This window comes from Takifugu flavidus, chromosome 6 (assembly GCF_003711565.1).
Source record: "Takifugu flavidus isolate HTHZ2018 chromosome 6, ASM371156v2, whole genome shotgun sequence".
In the NCBI taxonomy this organism is placed as follows: domain Eukaryota; kingdom Metazoa; phylum Chordata; class Actinopteri; order Tetraodontiformes; family Tetraodontidae; genus Takifugu; species Takifugu flavidus.
In genome coordinates this window covers 14,851,929-14,868,495 of record NC_079525.1, presented here as the reverse complement: position 1 = coordinate 14,868,495, position 16,567 = coordinate 14,851,929, and the positions used below count along the sequence as shown (strand labels likewise).

The 16,567-nt window shown below is 48.5% G+C and overlaps 3 protein-coding genes and 1 non-coding gene across 10 annotated transcripts; 2 read left to right on the top strand and 2 right to left on the bottom strand.

Annotated features, from left to right (window-relative positions):
* Positions 1-2,577: 2,577 nt before the first annotated feature.
* On the top strand, positions 2,578-2,651 carry trnai-aau (transfer RNA isoleucine (anticodon AAU)). Its single transcript has one exon. It is a non-coding gene; the product is annotated as a tRNA-Ile (tRNA).
* Positions 2,652-2,791: 140 nt separating this feature from the next.
* On the bottom strand, positions 2,792-5,804 carry exosc9 (exosome component 9). Of its 4 annotated transcripts, none has more exons than XM_057035718.1 (11): positions 5,627-5,804; positions 5,450-5,544; positions 5,103-5,222; positions 4,896-4,998; positions 4,657-4,794; positions 4,413-4,495; positions 4,163-4,295; positions 3,988-4,076; positions 3,582-3,913; positions 3,433-3,506; positions 2,792-3,277 (listed from the first exon to the last, which is right to left on the bottom strand). In XM_057035718.1, exons 1-10 carry the CDS (start codon positions 5,690-5,692, stop codon positions 3,451-3,453), a joined length of 1,215 nt encoding a protein of 404 aa, XP_056891698.1. In that variant the 5' UTR covers positions 5,693-5,804; the 3' UTR covers positions 2,792-3,277; positions 3,433-3,450. The 4 variants fall into 4 exon arrangements, with proteins under 4 accessions (XP_056891698.1, XP_056891696.1, XP_056891697.1 ...); XM_057035716.1 differs by having other exon boundaries at positions 3,433-3,509; positions 5,627-5,803; XM_057035717.1 differs by having other exon boundaries at positions 2,792-3,506.
* Positions 5,805-6,994: 1,190 nt separating this feature from the next.
* On the top strand, positions 6,995-11,514 carry clgn (calmegin). Of its 2 annotated transcripts, XM_057035667.1 has the most exons (15): positions 6,995-7,209; positions 7,763-7,978; positions 8,063-8,136; positions 8,235-8,293; positions 8,375-8,516; positions 8,614-8,695; positions 8,927-9,119; positions 9,198-9,387; positions 9,466-9,579; positions 9,662-9,818; positions 9,893-10,108; positions 10,203-10,319; positions 10,409-10,553; positions 10,649-10,779; positions 10,896-11,514. In XM_057035667.1, the coding sequence occupies exons 2-15, from the start codon at positions 7,763-7,765 to the stop codon at positions 10,974-10,976; spliced, it is 1,917 nt and encodes a 638-aa protein (XP_056891647.1). In that variant the 5' UTR covers positions 6,995-7,209; the 3' UTR covers positions 10,977-11,514. The 2 variants fall into 2 exon arrangements, with proteins under 2 accessions (XP_056891647.1, XP_056891646.1); XM_057035666.1 differs by having other exon boundaries at positions 8,927-9,387.
* Positions 11,515-11,760: 246 nt separating this feature from the next.
* On the bottom strand, positions 11,761-14,261 carry scoca (short coiled-coil protein a). Of its 3 annotated transcripts, none has more exons than XM_057035754.1 (4): positions 13,992-14,261; positions 12,474-12,545; positions 12,307-12,387; positions 11,761-12,224 (listed from the first exon to the last, which is right to left on the bottom strand). In XM_057035754.1, exons 1-4 carry the CDS (start codon positions 14,080-14,082, stop codon positions 12,082-12,084), a joined length of 387 nt encoding a protein of 128 aa, XP_056891734.1. In that variant the 5' UTR covers positions 14,083-14,261; the 3' UTR covers positions 11,761-12,081. The 3 variants fall into 3 exon arrangements, with proteins under 3 accessions (XP_056891734.1, XP_056891735.1, XP_056891736.1); XM_057035755.1 differs by lacking the exon at positions 13,992-14,261 and adding an exon at positions 13,322-13,626; XM_057035756.1 differs by lacking the exon at positions 13,992-14,261 and adding an exon at positions 13,322-13,567 and having other exon boundaries at positions 12,474-12,542.
* Between the last annotated feature and the right edge of the window lie 2,306 nt (positions 14,262-16,567).

The following is a 16,567-nucleotide window of genomic DNA, read 5'->3' as shown; positions in this document are numbered from 1 at the left end:
ACGATACTCTGAGCTATAGTAGTCCACAAGTAAATGATCATATATAATATGCACAGGTTTAAATTAGGAAAACCCTCTTATGGTTTCAATTAATGCTCCCATCTAGGCTTCCAACCTTCATCTGAAAGTGTTTCATTGCACCTGTATTGTGATTAACTCTGACCTTCTGCAGCTGGTTGAAAATGTCAACCAGCTTGGTCATTTGAGAGGCTCCTGCACGGCCAGGCTGGTAACCCGACTACCCTTTGGAGACCAGAACACCAACTCTGGGAACATGACAGGCTTTCCAAAGCTATTGTGCAGTTCTGAAGCCGTGCCGACGTCAATCAACAGGTTCTGGTCCTCCTAGCTGGACCCACGTGATTCCATGGTGTCATGGTAAGCACTCTGGGGAACAATAGTCCAAAATTGATGAGGAAGAAGAGAGGAAAGGGGGGAAGAAAGGGGGGAGAAGGAAAAAGAGAAAAAGAGAGAAAGGGGGCTTTTGTGCCCATATTTATATATTCCTGGCTGTCTGATGAGAAATAAGTATTTTTAATATTTGTTTTAGTTTTTTGGATGACCGCGGGAGGGATTTGAACCGATGACCTTGGAAACTTCAGCATACTGTCAAAAAAAACCTACTTTTGATTGTCAAGGAGTTTTATTTCCCTCCAGAAAATGGGAAAATAGAAAATAGAAATAGAAATCTGATGTTTAAGATATTAGCCTGCTGTAATTTTTCACAATTAGAGCAACATTTGCACTTTGATTGCTCTGTATTTCTCTGTTTTTATAGGTTTAGGTTTGCTTGAGTTGTATTTGAGAAGTGGATTGTGTAATGACTTACTGGGGCAGCGATACTGGCTGGAGGTGGGGCTGGGTGGTGCTGGCATGTCCTGTGCCAGCAGTGACTTGTGAAAACATGAAAATAGAAAACATGAAAACATGTCGCTTTTCCGGTTGTCCAACAATTGAGCGCTGTGATTGGTCAGTGGGAGCACTTGAACATCAGATCACCATCACCCAGCGTTGATGGCGGCCATAGGTGAGGACCGGGACGTAGATCGACCGGTAAATCGAGAGCCTTGCCTTCCGGCTCAGCTCCTTCTTCACCACGAGGGATCGGTTAGAACTACGTCATCAAGCTGCTGGCGAGATCGTCCGCCCGCCGAAATCGACACCCCCCACTCCCCGGCTGCACCTAGAAATTCTGTCCATAAACGTTATGAACAGAAGCGGTGACAAAGGGAATCCCTGGCGGAGTCCAACCCTCACTGGGAACGAGTCCGACTTACAACCGGCTATCCGGACCAAACTCCTGCTCCTTTGGTTCAGGGACTGGGCGGCCCTTATCAAGGGACCTTCCGGACCCGGTCATAAGCCTTTTCCAAGTCCAAGTCCCCTCCCTGGGCTACCACCTTATCGTGGTGGAGGGGTTTGCGTGTCCCAATGATCCCAGGAGCTCCGTTGTCTGGGGCTATATGCCCCTGGTAGGGCCACCCATGGCAAACAGGTCCTAGGTGAGGGATCAGACGAAGCGTAGCCCAGACCTCCTGATGATGAATAACAACATTGGTACCAGGTTTCCCTTGCCCGGATGCGGGTCACCGGGGCCCCCTCCTGGAGCCAGGCCTGGGGGTGGGGCACGTTGGCGAGCGCCTGGTGGCCGGACCTCTGCCCATGGAGTCCGGCCGGGCACAGCCCGAAGAGGCAACATGGGACCCCCTTCCCGTGGGCTCACCACCTGCAGGAGGGGCCAAGGGGGTCGGATGCATTGTGTTTTGGGTAGCAGCCGGAGGCAGGGACCTTGGCGGTCTGATCCCCGGCTGCATAAACTGGCTCTAGGGACATGGAATGTCACCTCTCTGGTGGGAAAGGAGCCTGAGTTGGTGCGTTTAAGATATTAGCCTGCTGTAATTTTTCACAATTAGAGCAACATTTGCACTTTGATTGCTCTGTATTTCGCTGTTTTATAGGTTTAGGTTTGCTTGAGTTGTATTTGAGAAGTGGATTGTGTAATGACTTACTGGGGCAGCGATACTGGCTGGAGGTGGGGGTGGTGCTGGCATGTCCTGTGCCAGCAGTGACTTGTGAAAACATGAAAATAGAAAACATGAAAACACGAAAACATGTCGCTTTTCCGGTTGTCCAACAATTGAGCGCTGTGATTGGTCAGTGGGAGCACTTGAACATCAGATTCGATCGCAATGTGATTATAGTGTAAATCTGATTGCCACAAATGTGAGTGTCGTCTTTTCCTTTTTGTCTACAGACTCCACCAGCCCTCGTCCACAGTTCCCCGCATGAAGTGAAAAAAACATTAAAATAATTTGTCAATAGTCGTTTGGGAATAATTTTTGTCGTAAATAGTTGAATATTTTATACAAGAATTGTTTTTCTGTTAATATATATTGGTTTGTTAATTTTTTTTTACCAAAGTATTTATATTTTCCCATTTTCTGGAGGGAAATAAAACTCCTTGACAATCAAAAGTAGGTTGTTTTTTTTTTACAGTATGCTGAAGTTTCCAAGGTTACCAGTTCAAATCCCTCCCGCGGTCATCCAAAAAACTAAAGCAAATATTCGTTCCGCAGCGGCCGGTTAGCTCAGTTGGTTAGAGCGTGGTGCTAATAACGCCAAGGTCGCGGGTTCGATCCCCGTACGGGCCACACCGCGATTTTTTTTTTTTGTGTGTGTGTTTTAATAGATATAAGATTAGGTCAAAATTTTCTTTTATTGGTGTCTAAACTCGTGCTCCAAGAAATAATACTCAATATGATAACTAACAGTTATTAGTTTGTCCAGGTGACATGGTGCAAAGCTGAGCCCATGGAGCCCATAGTTTATTTTTCATTCAATATGTGAAATTATGTAACTATTTATTACATAAGAATGGAATCACATGTGGTTTTTTGTTTTTTTTACCTCATATATTCATCATTAAAACATTTTTTTTCATACAAAACGTGAACATGCACATAGAACACATAGAACGTCCGGTGCAATTGTGTCCATAGAGGTTTGAACCTAAGCCAAGTGGAATCTGATAGAACCTGAGAACGTCTTCGTAGTAAGAAGCCAGTTTCCCTTTCCCAGTACTGCAACATTAATCTGACGGCGCTGTGGTACCAGAAGGCTTTGCTTTCATTCTTCTGACTATTTGGACGCTGCTGTCCTCTTGTGTTGGATTCTGGTTCTGGAGTTTTCTGCCTCTCGCCAGTCAGTCCTCATTCAGGGTGGTTTTTTTATGTTTGTATTATTTCCAAAATTTACATGAATAATGGAGCCATCAAACCTAAGAAGGAGTAAACCCAGCAGAGAAGGTTTGGGATGAGCTGCTTCCATTTGAGGTGGAATAAAAATAAGGAAAACTCATTAAATGAGATGGTGCGTCCAAACTTCTGACGGGTCCCTTCACGGTGCGGTCAACTCCAACCATCATCTCCTTACCCAGAAACATGAGCATCATCAGGGATGAAGAATGACCACTTCCTCCTCTTCACTGTCAGATATCTCAACCACATCTACTGCAGAGAAAAACACACTTTTGAAAGTGCAATATTACTATTTTCGTGTGTGTTAACATTGCAGGAACAAACCTCCACGCCTGGGTTTTCTCTCATGGTGCTGCTCTTCCATCTGTGGTTCTTCCTCACCCTTGCCTTCATCCTCCTCGTCCACATCCTCCTCCAGGCCCCAGCTGTTCTCCAGCCCCAGGCCAACCTGGCCCACACCTGGGGCAGGCACCACAGGTGACGCTGCCCTGGTGTGTTTGGCTGAGGACGGTTCACTGGGGACCGCTGCTTCCTGAATGATTTCCTTGGCCGTGTCCATCACAGTCGTCATGTCCACCAAGGTCTCGTCCATTTTCAGCGCTGTGATTCGCCCCCGAGGCAATGACGCTGCATAACCGCACCTTTCACCTGCTTTCCTGGACGGAGAGTTCCTGATAATCCTCCGGCTCCCTACTACAACATGATGTTCCCCAGTGTTGGGGCAGCTTACCTTGCTCTTTTGTCATTCTCTAGAGCCTTGCTGATGAGTTCGTTGATTTCAGACACTTTGACACTCGCTATTTTACTGCATCTCATAACCTTAAGCGCCAAAACAGGAGTCAACATGTGATAAGTTCGCCCACTTTGAGCGACGTGAGAGTGACTTTCTCAGGAACAAGGCCCACCTGCTCTTTCAGGAGCATGATTCCCCCACTGGACTGGATGGAGCAGATTTCTCTGTGCTTGTTCATGGCAATCATGAGGAGACCATCCATCACCCGTTCCTCCCGCTCACAGGGGTCCACCAGCAGGTAGGTGCTGTGGGCCAAACACGCAGGTTTACGGTCAGGTTCTTACTGGGTGTGTTTTTAAATTTCCATCCCTATTTGCAGTGGTAATGTAATAAAGCCGAGGAAAAAAAAACACACTCTTCACCCTTGTTGGAAGAAAGAGAAGCTGACACTGATGGGCATGTGGTAAATGCACAGAGGGATGGGGTCTCTCTCCTCATGACTGAACTAAATCAGGAGCAGAGCAAAAACAGTTTGAGGGTTTGTTCAGTCACCACGTGAGCCACGATGAAATCACGACGCCCTAGTTATGAGGCAACGTGCTGCCAACACATTAAAAATACACCTCTGTGGCTAAAGGTAACAAACCGAGGCGTGCGCCAGCTCACCACTGTGATCTCTTCTCCCACGCTGCTGACGTCTGGGCGGCGGAAATGGCTCAGCGCTGTGATGGCGGCGATGCTGGCGGCGTCCATCAGGTTCCCATCGTGGTTCAGCAGGTGAACGTCCACCCTGATCTGCCACACCTAAACAGGCCGACGAATGATCCGCACCAATGATGAGGATGACACACCTGTGTGTGTGTGTGGTGTGTGTGTGTGTGTGTGTGTGTGTGTGTGTGTTTCACCTTTTCTCCAGACACCACACACAGAGACTCGGTGTCGATGCACTTGGAGTTCCTCAGGCATCGCTCCAGCTGTCTGTTGAGTTTCACTGACAACTCAGACTGTCTAGGAACGGAGCACAACCTCAGCGGTGACCTTTCACCCACAGTCGAATCCAAGAAACCGAATAAGGTGCAACAATTGCTCATGATTTTGGTTGTTTCTTTCACCTGCCCGCTTCAAAAGCTGGTGAGGCCATGGGCGACAACTCGATGTTGAAGAACAGGATGCCTTCGTTCGGTCGACTCTCTTTAGGCGCGACCAGCTCACATGACACCTGGGCCATGACCCTGCACAGCACAGCACGTTTATCCTGTCATTTTCTGTCTGACGTCTAACAATGCAAAAAAAAACAACATTGCACGTTTGGGAGAAACGTGGAGTCTTTATTCCTTCGATCCCTGAATCCTGCACATATGATTTTACAATCACACGTACCTGTATGATGGCCGTCTTAAAAGTGAAACATGGAGAATAAAAAATAACCCAAACACGTGTGAGGAGACAGCAGATTCACCTTGTTTCTCCAAGCTCAACAAAGCAGCAGCCGTAGTCAGCCCCAAACGAGACCTTGATCCTCCTGTAGTCGTAGGTCTGCCTTCCATCCAGGCGCTGCACGAAGACATTGGGTGATATTTCTATTTGCATTCCTCGGTGAACTTCATCACCTTCCTCACGACTGTAAAGTTCTCACCTTTTTCTCCGCGATCGCTTTAAGCAGAAAGTCTCGTTCACTGTTCGACAGCGGGGTGTCCTTCATCCTGCCTCACTTTACTCCCAATATTATTTTCCTAAATACACTCAAAGAATGGGCATAAACGTGCTCTTGTTTCAATTCGTTTCAACTCTGACCCGGAAGTACACGAGACGCTTTCACAACAAAAGCGCTTGTAATCGTCATATCCTTCTTTTCTGCTGTATTTCGGCGACAGCTACGCTAATATTATTTTTCTATAAGAGACTCGCTCCAAAAATGAAGATGCTGTGTGTAAGTCAAGACAATGGGGAGATGAAGAATATCTCAAAGATTCGGGGGCAACGATTTCATCCTTCTACATTTCTGTAATGATTGTTTATTACTCGAACATTTTTGGTTTGGGGATTAAATTTGCTAGTTAACGGGCATTAGCATCTGTGTCCTTGTGCCGAATGAATCCACCCATAGTGTTTACATTACATTACATTAGTGTATAGAAATGCCTCAGGGTTTGTTTCTTTTATTAACAGACTTTAATTTAGCTTACGAACTGAAAAGACTAAAGCCAATCAGGGCCCGAGGGAGGCGGGGCCGAAAGCGAGGGGGCGTGGTTTGGGTCGCCACTCTTGTGCGCTTGCGCAGATCATTCGACGTCAGGATTTTTTTTGATCCCAAGACTTTATTCATATCACAAATATGAACAAAAACACACTGTTGAAAACTCATTATTGGTATAAAACTAAAAGTCGAATGTGGTGCTGATAATATGATACATGGTGGTTTTTCCAGAGTTTATGATAAATTCACAAGACCAAAAAAAATTCGTTTCCGGTTCATAACACAAAACAGCGTTTCACATTGTTAAAGTAATTATTTTTATACTTGGCCAAATCCTGCATAACTATAGAAGTCCTTTGACTTTTTTTGTTTAATAAGCAATTCAATATGGAAACATAGAAACATACAGACATTCCAAAACACAAATTATTCCGATAGTAGCAGACTAAAGGAACCATAGATTTGTAAAAGAATGTAAATTACAGAATAGAAAAACCCCCAAAAAAATTCAGAAAATGGTATTCTGGAGGGCTCATGTGGCCTTTCCATTCATTCCTATTCATGTCAGATACTCAGAATAAACCCTCAGTTCAAATAACGAATAGGGTCGGGTTGCAACATGAAATGGAAAAAACAAAAATGATGTCACATTTGGTATTTTTGCAGTAGCCAAACGCAATAACGCCCGCCAAGGACGTCATGTGACAAGTTTAGATGATAGCAAAACAACTGAAAAGGGACTCTGTGTGCGTGCGTGTGTATGTGCGTGTGTGTGAGAGAGAGAGAGACGGAGAAAGTGGTTTGCGCATGCGCAGACGCGATATGGCGCAGATCGGGTTCCGGGGCACTGACAGGGGCCACTGACCGTTATCTCGGCCGAAATATCGGCCGCGCTGCATCTTTGGCTGCCAAAAAAGCGCGTGTTTTTTCCCTCCCTCGCAGCGGTGTGTTCGGAAGACCAGTCGCCAGATATTCGGTTGTATTTTTCTTCTTTTTTCCCCCCGAGAGCAGCAAAGCTCGAGGTACGTTTTCTGCGCTCATTCATTCTATCGATCGATGACCGCGAGACATCGCTGCTAATTTACCAAGCTAACATGCTACCGTTAATTAAGCTAAATATAAATGAACTATATGCATATAGCGTTGATAGATTGCCTTTAAATGGCCATGAGTTTATGGGGTTTTGGTCTTTACGAACAAAATAAGCAATTATCACAAAACAGCGACTCAAATTGAGACTATTTTGTTAATTGAGACTAGTAATTAATAAGCAAATTATTCGATTTGGGGCTAAAGGGAATGTAAGAAAGGCATAATTATAGCTAGATACAAGATAGAAAAGCAAGTTAAGGATGATGGTGAAGAAACTGACAGAAGGGACATTGAGCTTTTCTCTGGCTCACACACTTGTTCTCTATTTATACCATCTATGTCCTCCTGAACACACTCACCGGACCACATTGCTGGCCATAAATAACTATCAATCTCTCCCTCATCCTCCTATACACACACACACACACTCACACACACCTCTGGCACCCCTGCTTTACCCTCTGCTGTTTTTAAACTCCTCAGATGAAGGTGGATAGAGGCTGGATATGGCGCGTCCTTCTCCTCACCTCCCTGGTTGCCACAGCAATTAGGGCTCAGGACGAGGAGTCGGACGTCCAAGTTTCAGACGCCGATGAGCTGAGCTTGAATGAAGAGGAGTTGAAGGTTCTGGTGGCAGAGGAGGAAGAGGAGGTGGACGTGAGTGGGAAGGATGGTGGAGATGAGAATGTCTCTTTCCAGGTGAGTGGTGGACAGTATTTCAGACTAAAATTTAAAAGTAGTACCCGCCGGGCTGGATGTGACCTCCTCCTCCTTGTGCACCAGGTAATATATAAGACTCCTGTCCCCACTGGAGATGTCTACTTTGTGGAGACATTTGACGACGGATCCCTGGAAAGGTAAATTACTTTGAGACCCCTCTAAAATGTCACCGCATTTCCAAATTCTCCTGTCTTGGTGAGCGTGTGGTAGCAAACTGTGACGCTTGTGTCCTCAGATGGCAGCTGTCAAAAACTGTCAAGGGCGACGCCGATGAAGAAATCTCCAAATACGATGGTTGGTGAAATTCTGGTTGATATCCTCCCAGAAGGGAAACCAAGAGGATTCCTTTTGTTGAACGTTGATCTCTTGTTGTAGGGAAGTGGGCCGTGGAGCAGCTGAAGGAGAACAGGGTTCCTGGAGACCAGGGTCTGGTGCTGAAATCTCGTGCGAAACACCACGCTATCGCCGCTATGCTAGCCAGACCTTTTGTCTTCAAAGACGAGCCTCTGGTTGTTCAGTGAGTTCTGCCGCGTGTGGTGCAGCCGCCCGGTGCCGCACCACGTCAGATAAAATAAAATAATAAAATAACGGGCTCTTCTGTGATGGCCGTGCAGGTATGAGGTGAATTTCCAAGATGGTATCGACTGTGGCGGAGCGTACATCAAACTGCTTTCAGACACCGGCAGTCTCACTCTGGTGGGTACAGATGGCTTCAGAGTACTGCTCATGAGTACTACAGTAGGTTGTTTTGGTAAGAAATAGAGTGTCAACGTCTAGAGGAACCTCCTCCCTGAACAGAGCCCTGCAATAGCTGCGGAGACAGATTAAGAGAGTTGGACCATTCTACCCTGTTTTCTACTCAGAAAAGGGCAAATAATAGAACATGGGTAAATTGGGTGAATGGAAGCCTCTGTTGTTTTGCTCTAGGAGCAGTTTCAGGACCGTACGCCGTACACTATCATGTTCGGACCGGACAAGTGTGGCGAGGACTACAAGCTGCACTTCATCTTCCGCCACCAGAACCCTCTGAACAAAGACTGGGAAGAGAAACACGCCAAGAGGCCTGATGTGGATCTCAAGAAGTTCTACACAGACCGGAAGACACACCTCTACACTCTGGGTGCGTCACACTCCCCCCCCCCCCCCATTTGCTGCCGTCGTCTGCACGTTTTTACAACGCACGCGTTCTCTCGGTCAGTCCTGAACCCAGACAACAGCTATGAGATGTTCATCGACCAGTCCAGCGTCAGCCACGGCAGCCTCCTGCACGACGTGGTGCCTCCGGTAAACCCCCTCAAAGAGATCGACGATCCCGCCGACTCCAAGCCTCAGGACTGGGACGAGAGGGCCAAGATTCCCGACCCGGAGGCTGTGAAGCCTGACGACTGGTGACCACTCAGAACCACTCGCGTCCAAACGTCAGCGCCCCGAGAAGCTAATGTTCCCGATCACGTTGTGTTCCTCAGGGATGAAGATGCTCCGGCAAAAATCGAAGACCCCGACGCCGTCAAGCCCGAAGGCTGGCTGGACGAGGAATCGGACTTCATCCCCGACCCAAATGCTGAGAAGCCGGAGGACTGGTGGGCAGACGAACCCCCGTGGTCATCTTAGAGCGGCGCTCTTCCAGGGCAGGATCTCAGCTGTTGAAATGGTTGTGTGCAGGGACGAGGAGATGGACGGAGAGTGGGAAGCCCCTCAGATTCCCAACCCGGCCTGCGAGACTGCGCCCGGTTGTGGCAAATGGAAGCGCCCCATGATCAACAATCTGGAGTACAAGGGCAAGTGGAAAGCCCCTCTGGTAGACAACCCCAACTATCAGGTAAATTGGTCTGAATTGGATTTTCTACGTTTGCATTTGAAACATCCCAAAAACGATCGTTTCGTTCTGGTAAGGGAGCCTGGAAGCCGCGCAAGATCAGCAACCCGGACTATTTCGAAGACCTGCAGCCATTTAAGATGACTCCCATCAAAGCCCTGGGCCTGGAGCTGTGGTCCATGACCTCAGACATTTACTTTGACAACTTCATCATCACCTCTCAGAAGGAGGTGGCCGACCGCTGGGCCTCGGACAGCTGGGGGCTGAAGAAGCTGGTGGCCAGCGCCAACGAGGTGAGCCCGGTCTCGTCCCTGCGAGCGCGTGTGGGCCGCCGGTCCAAGCGTCTCACGTGCACTCTCGTTCTTGCTCCATGTGCCGACCACCCAGCCGGGGATTTTTGCTCAGCTGATGACGGCAGCAGAGGAGCGGCCCTGGCTCTGGATCATCTACCTGCTGACGGTGGGGCTGCCCGTCGGCCTGCTGGTGCTCTTCTGCTGGCCAAAGGTAGGAAGAACTCCAACAAGAGCAACGGCTGCTTTAAAAACAGCATCTTCCAGACATGACTTGGATTCTGTTTTGTGGATTTCTTCTAGAAAGCAGATGATGGCTACGCATATAAGAAAACGGACCTTCCACAGGCTAATGTGGAAGAGGAGGAAGAGGAGGAGGAGGAAGAGGAGGGTGCAGCCAATAAAGAAGACAAAGAGGCCGAGGCTACCGAGGCTACAGCGGCTGCTGGTTGGTCCAGCGTCTTCTGCCAGCGTGGTTATGATTATTAAATTAGCTCTTTGTCTCTGCTGCTGTCACATTTGTTCTCCTCTGAAAAACAACAGAAGCCGCTGAGGAGGATGAAGATATCGAAGATGATGCAGAGGATCTGATGGATGAGGAGGAGGAGGAGGAGGAGGGAGAAGAGGAGAAGGAGGAGGAGGAAAGCACAGCACAGCAGCCATTAGACCACGAGGTCGGTGACATTAAGATTCCCGTATCACTGTAATTATTTTAACGGCGCCACGTCCTGAGCATTGACAGCTCAGTCGGCCATTTTTGCACGCGACCTGAGGAGCTTCCTGTTTGCAGGGGGAGGAGGAGGAGGAGGAGGAGGCCACGCAGGAGAGCCCCAAACAAACCACGAGGAAGAGGAGAGCACGGAAAGACTGAGGAGATGAAGCTGGTGTGTTGCTTCTCCCTGATGTGGAGCAGGTGGACGCTCATCTGCTGCTGCTCCCCTCCTCTGAATGGAGGCCGCTGGGTAGCCTGCCCCCCCCCAGAGCTGTGTGTCCCCCCCCCCCCCCTCATCCTCCCCTCTAGTCCTGCTCCCCTTCTCCAGCGGATCTCCAAGGCTTTACAGGTCGTCCGTCTTTCTCATGAGAGCAGCAGCAGCTGGTGATGGTCTGGTTAAGTCCTCCCGCTAGTTGGGGCTAGTTTGAGCTCTTTTGGACGTTTACCTCTTAAGTGTTCCGTTTAGATGTTAGGCAAGTTGAAGAAGCATCACTTCCTTTCCTTTCCTTTCCTTCTGGAGTTCCACTTCAGAAGACAAACACCGATAACCTGCGTTATCTGTTGAACCTGCCGCTGCAGTGTTGTGATTCCAGGCAGAGTCCGGCGTTCCGAAGGTGCTCGGTAGTTTCCCAGCGTCTGCCCCGTTTACATTTGCAAACTGTACATTGCTGTTGGAATTAAATTAATTTACTACTGACGTGTTGCCTGAGCTTACACATTTTCACCTGCCATTTCCCAGGATGCATTGCTGGAGGGCCCAGCGTCCGGTGTGGATCAATAGCACTCAGCCTGTTTACAGTCTCTGCACCCCCCCCCCCCCAATACAAACATCTAATGCTCCTAAGTAGCTCCTCCACCCTCCCACCATGATGCTCCTGTTCCTTCATAAATGTGTTTTTAGGGTTTCACGGCGTTTCTTTACGTGCAATAAAGCCACCGCAGAGGCGTGACCCATCCAGGAGTTTATTACTGAAGCATAAAGTCATGCGTTATATACATCCAACGACATCTCAGACCTGACAAAAACTGCTCAAGTTAAAAAGAAAAAAAACCAAACATTTACAAAAATAAAAGCTAAAATGTTCAGGATGAGAATACTTGGTCGGTTAGACAGCGACACACTCGGAACCTACACAACTGAACCTTGCTTCGTTAAAACACCTTAAGAATTTTAATTATTAAATTAGTAGCATCACACAACTAAGAAAACAGCCCCCCTCCCTCCCCCAGGGTAGATTCCTCTCGGGTTCCTCCGCCAGGGGGATCATTTCCGTTTGGCCTTGGTGTCGGTGGCCTGGAACACACTGGACGCGGACATGAGGTTCTCAATGTACTGACCCAGAACCTGGTTCTCCGACTTTAGCTTCAGATTCTCCTCCTTGACGGCGTCGACGCGCGCCGACAGGTCTGCACGAAGAGAGGGAACAAAAAGGTCCAGAACCTGGTCACAACTCTGTGTGTGTGTGTGTGTGTGTGTGTGTGCTGTTACCTTCAAGTGTGTGCTGAAGCTCCAGTACCTGGTTTATCAACCTTGTCTTTTCCTCCAATTCCACCTGGTTCTCCACATCACCTGTAAGACAAACACTCGTCCAATCACGTTCTCGTTCCATGATTGACCTCACTGGCACGAAGGTTGGCGGGCGGCGGCGGGCGAACCGTCGAGGTCGCAGTTCATGGTGACGCGCTGGTTCTCCTCTGTTGGATACAGCCTGGAGGATCTGCTGTCTGCTGCAAGTGGAGCACAACAGAGATGTGATGCTGCTGGACAGGAACTTGCACATTAATAGATCTGATTTCAACACAGCCATGATCTGCATCAGCTTTGTGATGCTTCATGCACTGTCATTAAACACCCATTAGCTGGTTAATCGTGGCATATTTGTGGCAGTAATGGCTTCTCTTTTAACCAGACCCGCCGGAGGACATAAATAAGAGGCTGCCGTCCACTGGCTGCTTTGGTTTGGTGCTTTGAAACATCCCAACGGCTTTGAAACAGCACTTGGTTGACTTTCACCGACTCAGCTGGTCACATCTGCAGCACTTCCGGACCCTCACTGGCGTCTCCATCACTCCCAGCACCCACAAGAATTTCCAGAATGTAAGTCGACAAATCCTAGATGGGGGCTACTGAATTTGGAAACGTGTTGGAGGAGATCGTACAGTGGAGTGTCGAGTCAATCCTTCTTCCAAACACTCGATTTGACGGAAGGACTGGACGTGTCCGATAATGGGCTCAGATGTGTTAGCACTGTGAGCTAACAGTCACTGCTGCTAGCTGCAGAGCGCCGCAAAACAAACTACGTCAGCATCAAATGCAGCAAAGTGTCCTCTCGAAAACAACGTCAAGTCAGAAAGCAGCATAAAGTTGTTCTACGTGAAAACAGCGACAACTTAGCGACAAAAAATACCCTGAAAACCGCAAATGTTGGGAATGGCCACGAGCTAATTGTTCAAGCAACGAACGGTTCCGGTGACGCATCGCTGGAAATACACAGTTTGCTCACCCGAGTTTCGATATATGTTGTCCTGTAAACACAGATGGGCAGTAAACACAGCGGAATCTCCGTGACGGTGCGGGGATGATGAAGATGATGATATTTCACGCTTCACTCATCAGCGTCATCATGTCGTCACTTTGTGTGCGTCACACCGTCGCCCAGCAGGGGGCGCCCGCGCGTCTTTTACCGCACTTGTGAGGACCTGCTGATCGTTCCCTTCACTTTTAACGCACCTGAGCTGTTTTTTTTATTTTATGTCCAGCCTAAAAATGACGCTGTTTGTTTTTATTCGCCTGGGGAAATAAACATATATGAGTATATTTGTTGTTTTCTTGTCTTCTTGACTTATTTATGTGAAGAGGGCATGAGGTCCGATTAAGATGAGCTCGTTTACCTGACATATGAGACAATAGAATGTTGTTTATTTGTATACATGTGTGGTTGAGTTTAGCCTGAACAGCGTCCTGCCAGTTTAAGGACGTGCTGGTCCCCGTGATCAAACCAGTGGAGCCACACCTCCACCTCAGTCCTGTTCACGTCAGCAGAACACTGGTTTTACAGGCTTTTCGCTGCCGCCTGACTGGACTTTGCTCAGACACAAACCATAAGCGAGGAGCCGCAACAGCTCTGCATTAGCCACTATAAATGTTTACGTTTCTGATCTGACGAGGCCTACCGGGATCGTCCGCCAGGGAGATGTTAATGAAGGTCCCGTCCTCTTCATTCACCTCAGCCTCCATGTCTGGGGTCTCCTCACGCTCCACCATCTCCTTTTGGGTTTCAGACAATCACCCATCCATGTCCAAGATGTCCAGGATGTCCAGGATGTCTCGCTCTTATCATCCTTCTCTCCTTTTCTGACTTATATTCTTTCGCTCTGGCTCTCGCCTGCCGCATGCATGAATCATTCACATCAGTGTGTCCTCCTTTCCTACCTGACAGGTGGCTCGGGTTACAGTGTTGTCATGGCAACCGCTGAGCCCAAACAGAAGACTGGCCACCCAACAAGGAAAACTGTCAAGGGGTCAAAGTTTGAGTCTAAAGAAAGGGATTATACGGGGAAGATTTGCATCAGTATGCAGACACACCCAGCTACATATTAACCTGGAAAGTGAGGACGTGTGTTTCTGTTTCCCCGTTTGTCTATTAATCACTTATAACCATATAATGCAGGTGAATCTATGGTTGTTGTCACTCTCTCTGACTTTGTTGGCCTGTGATAAAGCAAATTAAAGGACAAAAGTGTGGCTGCCCCCTTGTGGACACCGTTGGATACTGCGCTTCAGAGACCTGATGGTCGGTCTCCTCAAGTTGGGGTCAATGTCCTGAAATTAGATGATATTAGAGACGATTTCAGAGGCCGACGCCGTAGTGTTGCCATAGTTAGGGTGGGAAAATGTGCAACAAAAGAGCAGCAACGCTTTAACTGGGAGTCTGACAGCAGTTAATGTGTGTTTAGACAGAGCAGATGATAATTAGCGGTTCTGCTGCGTGAAGGACGTGTTTGCTCCTCTGGTGGATGTGTTGATGTTGACCCAGGACAGGTTGACGCTGTTTCCACTGGCTTGGGTTCTGTTTTACGCGTTTGTGCACGTATGCTGGAGAATAAAGTCCCGGCTGTCTCTTCCTGGTCCAGACGTGACCAGCTCCATCAGAGGGCTGATCTGGGATCAGCCTGATCACACACAGGGAAGGAGACTAAAGGAGCACACTTGGCAGCTCTGGTGCTAAAGCTACAGCCTCAAACAAAACTCCCAATATGTTTGTCTGATCTTTATCTTGGCCTGTGTGCGTGCGCATGTGCATGTGCGTGTGTGTGTGTGTGTGTGTGTGTGTGTGTGTGTGTGTGAGTGTGTGTGTGAGTGTGTGTGTGTATGTGTGTGTGTGTGTGTGAGACCAGATGTCCACTCTGGCAGCACCAAACTGCCAGGCAATGGGACACACACACACACACACACTCTCACACACACACACACACTCACACAGCAGACACGGGACATTTGGGCCCTTTGGAGCGGCGCTGGTCTGGGACGCAGATGAATCCAGCTGTGCTGCAGAGAGTCACGGAACCACAGGACAGAACACAAGTGTGGAGGGCCCTGAGTCAGCTGACCTTTGACCCCGCGGCTGACTAATGTGCATGTATTCGGGTGCGCGGAAACCCACAAAGACGAGTAAGTGAGCGGGCGTTACACACAAAGACCCGGTTGTTCTTTTTATCCCCTCAGTTTGTCTCACGGGGACGGAGACTTCGATTCCTCCTCATGATTCGTCCTTTTTATGGGCTTTTTATTCGTCCCGCTCTCCCGATGATCGTCCTCTGGATCGAGCCGCCACATCTGGCTCACCCGCAGCACATCGGCCCCGCCGCCGTGTCCTCGCTGCTGCTTCCAGCCGGAGCTTCTCCGCGTCGCTTTGTTTTTTTTGGGTTCTCCAGAGGCGAAAACATCTCGGTGACGCCTTCATCTGGAGCGGCGTCACCGTGACACAGCCAGAAAGTGTCGAACAACAGTCATTAAAGGATCTCCAGTTAGTGCTGTGAGTCAGTGTGTGTGTGTGGGGGTGTGTGTGTGGTTATTGACAACAGGCTGTGGCGTTGCTGCTTCTCCAGCTGACCTGTGTGGACACAGATCGTCTCGGTGGCGTGATGAGGTCACGGGCTAAATTTAGGGGGCGGCGGTCACACGGTGGTGTGTCAGTGTTTATTTCAGCGTTTAATCGCCGTCTTCTTTGGACAGTGTGTGTGTGTGTTGTCCCATTTGTCGTCAGGCTCTGGTTGAGACGCAGATCAAAGTTTGCTGGTGTGTGTTTGTGTCTACGTGCGCTTCAAAAATTACCATCTTTTGAAAGAGGAGCCGATGCTGCTCCTTAATGAAGGACAGCACATGCATCTTATTAGTGCGTGATTAGCATAATTACCCAGCATCCTTTGTGATCATGACAAGCACACGTGGGTGTCGATTCCAGTGTGTGTTGGAGTGTGTGTTGTTTACAAGGGAGGTGTTTTTGCTCCACCTTTCTTCTGCCATCAACAGTCCACCTCCTCCTCCTCTCTCTCCCTCCTTTTTTAAAATCTTTATTTTCTCTGTTGTTTGGTCCCCCCGGAAATATTTGTGGCCGTTGTCCTTTGGAGATAAGACTCTTGGAAAGAGCTGATGATGCAGAAAACAATGTAATTCTGACTGTGTGTGTGATGGTGTGTGTGTGTGACTGTCTCTCTTTAAATGTGCGGGTCATAATTCCCATCCTGGT

Bases quoted from the DNA above. Each gene is read 5' to 3' on its own strand.
- exosc9 (XM_057035715.1), bottom strand. From the start codon at position 5,692: ATGAAGGACACCCCGCTGTCGAACAGTGAACGAGACTTTCTGCTTAAA. The intron at 4,795-4,895 runs GTGAAACACACA...CGGCCTGTTTAG, and splicing joins GTGTGGTGTCTGGAGAAAAG to GTGTGGCAGATCAGGGTGGA. The intron at 3,914-3,987 runs GTAAGCTGCCCC...CTCTCCGTCCAG, and splicing joins GAGAATGACAAAAGAGCAAG to GAAAGCAGGTGAAAGGTGCG.
- clgn (XM_057035666.1), top strand. From the start codon at position 7,763: ATGAAGGTGGATAGAGGCTGGATATGGCGCGTCCTTCTCCTCACCTCC. The intron at 7,979-8,062 runs GTGAGTGGTGGA...CTTGTGCACCAG, and splicing joins ATGAGAATGTCTCTTTCCAG to GTAATATATAAGACTCCTGT. The intron at 10,109-10,202 runs GTGAGCCCGGTC...CCGACCACCCAG, and splicing joins TGGTGGCCAGCGCCAACGAG to CCGGGGATTTTTGCTCAGCT.
- scoca (XM_057035754.1), bottom strand. From the start codon at position 14,082: ATGGTGGAGCGTGAGGAGACCCCAGACATGGAGGCTGAGGTGAATGAA. The intron at 12,546-13,991 runs GTAGGCCTCGTC...CTCCACTTGCAG, and splicing joins CTCCCTGGCGGACGATCCCG to CAGACAGCAGATCCTCCAGG. The intron at 12,388-12,473 runs GTTCGCCCGCCG...TTTGTCTTACAG, and splicing joins CATGAACTGCGACCTCGACG to GTGATGTGGAGAACCAGGTG.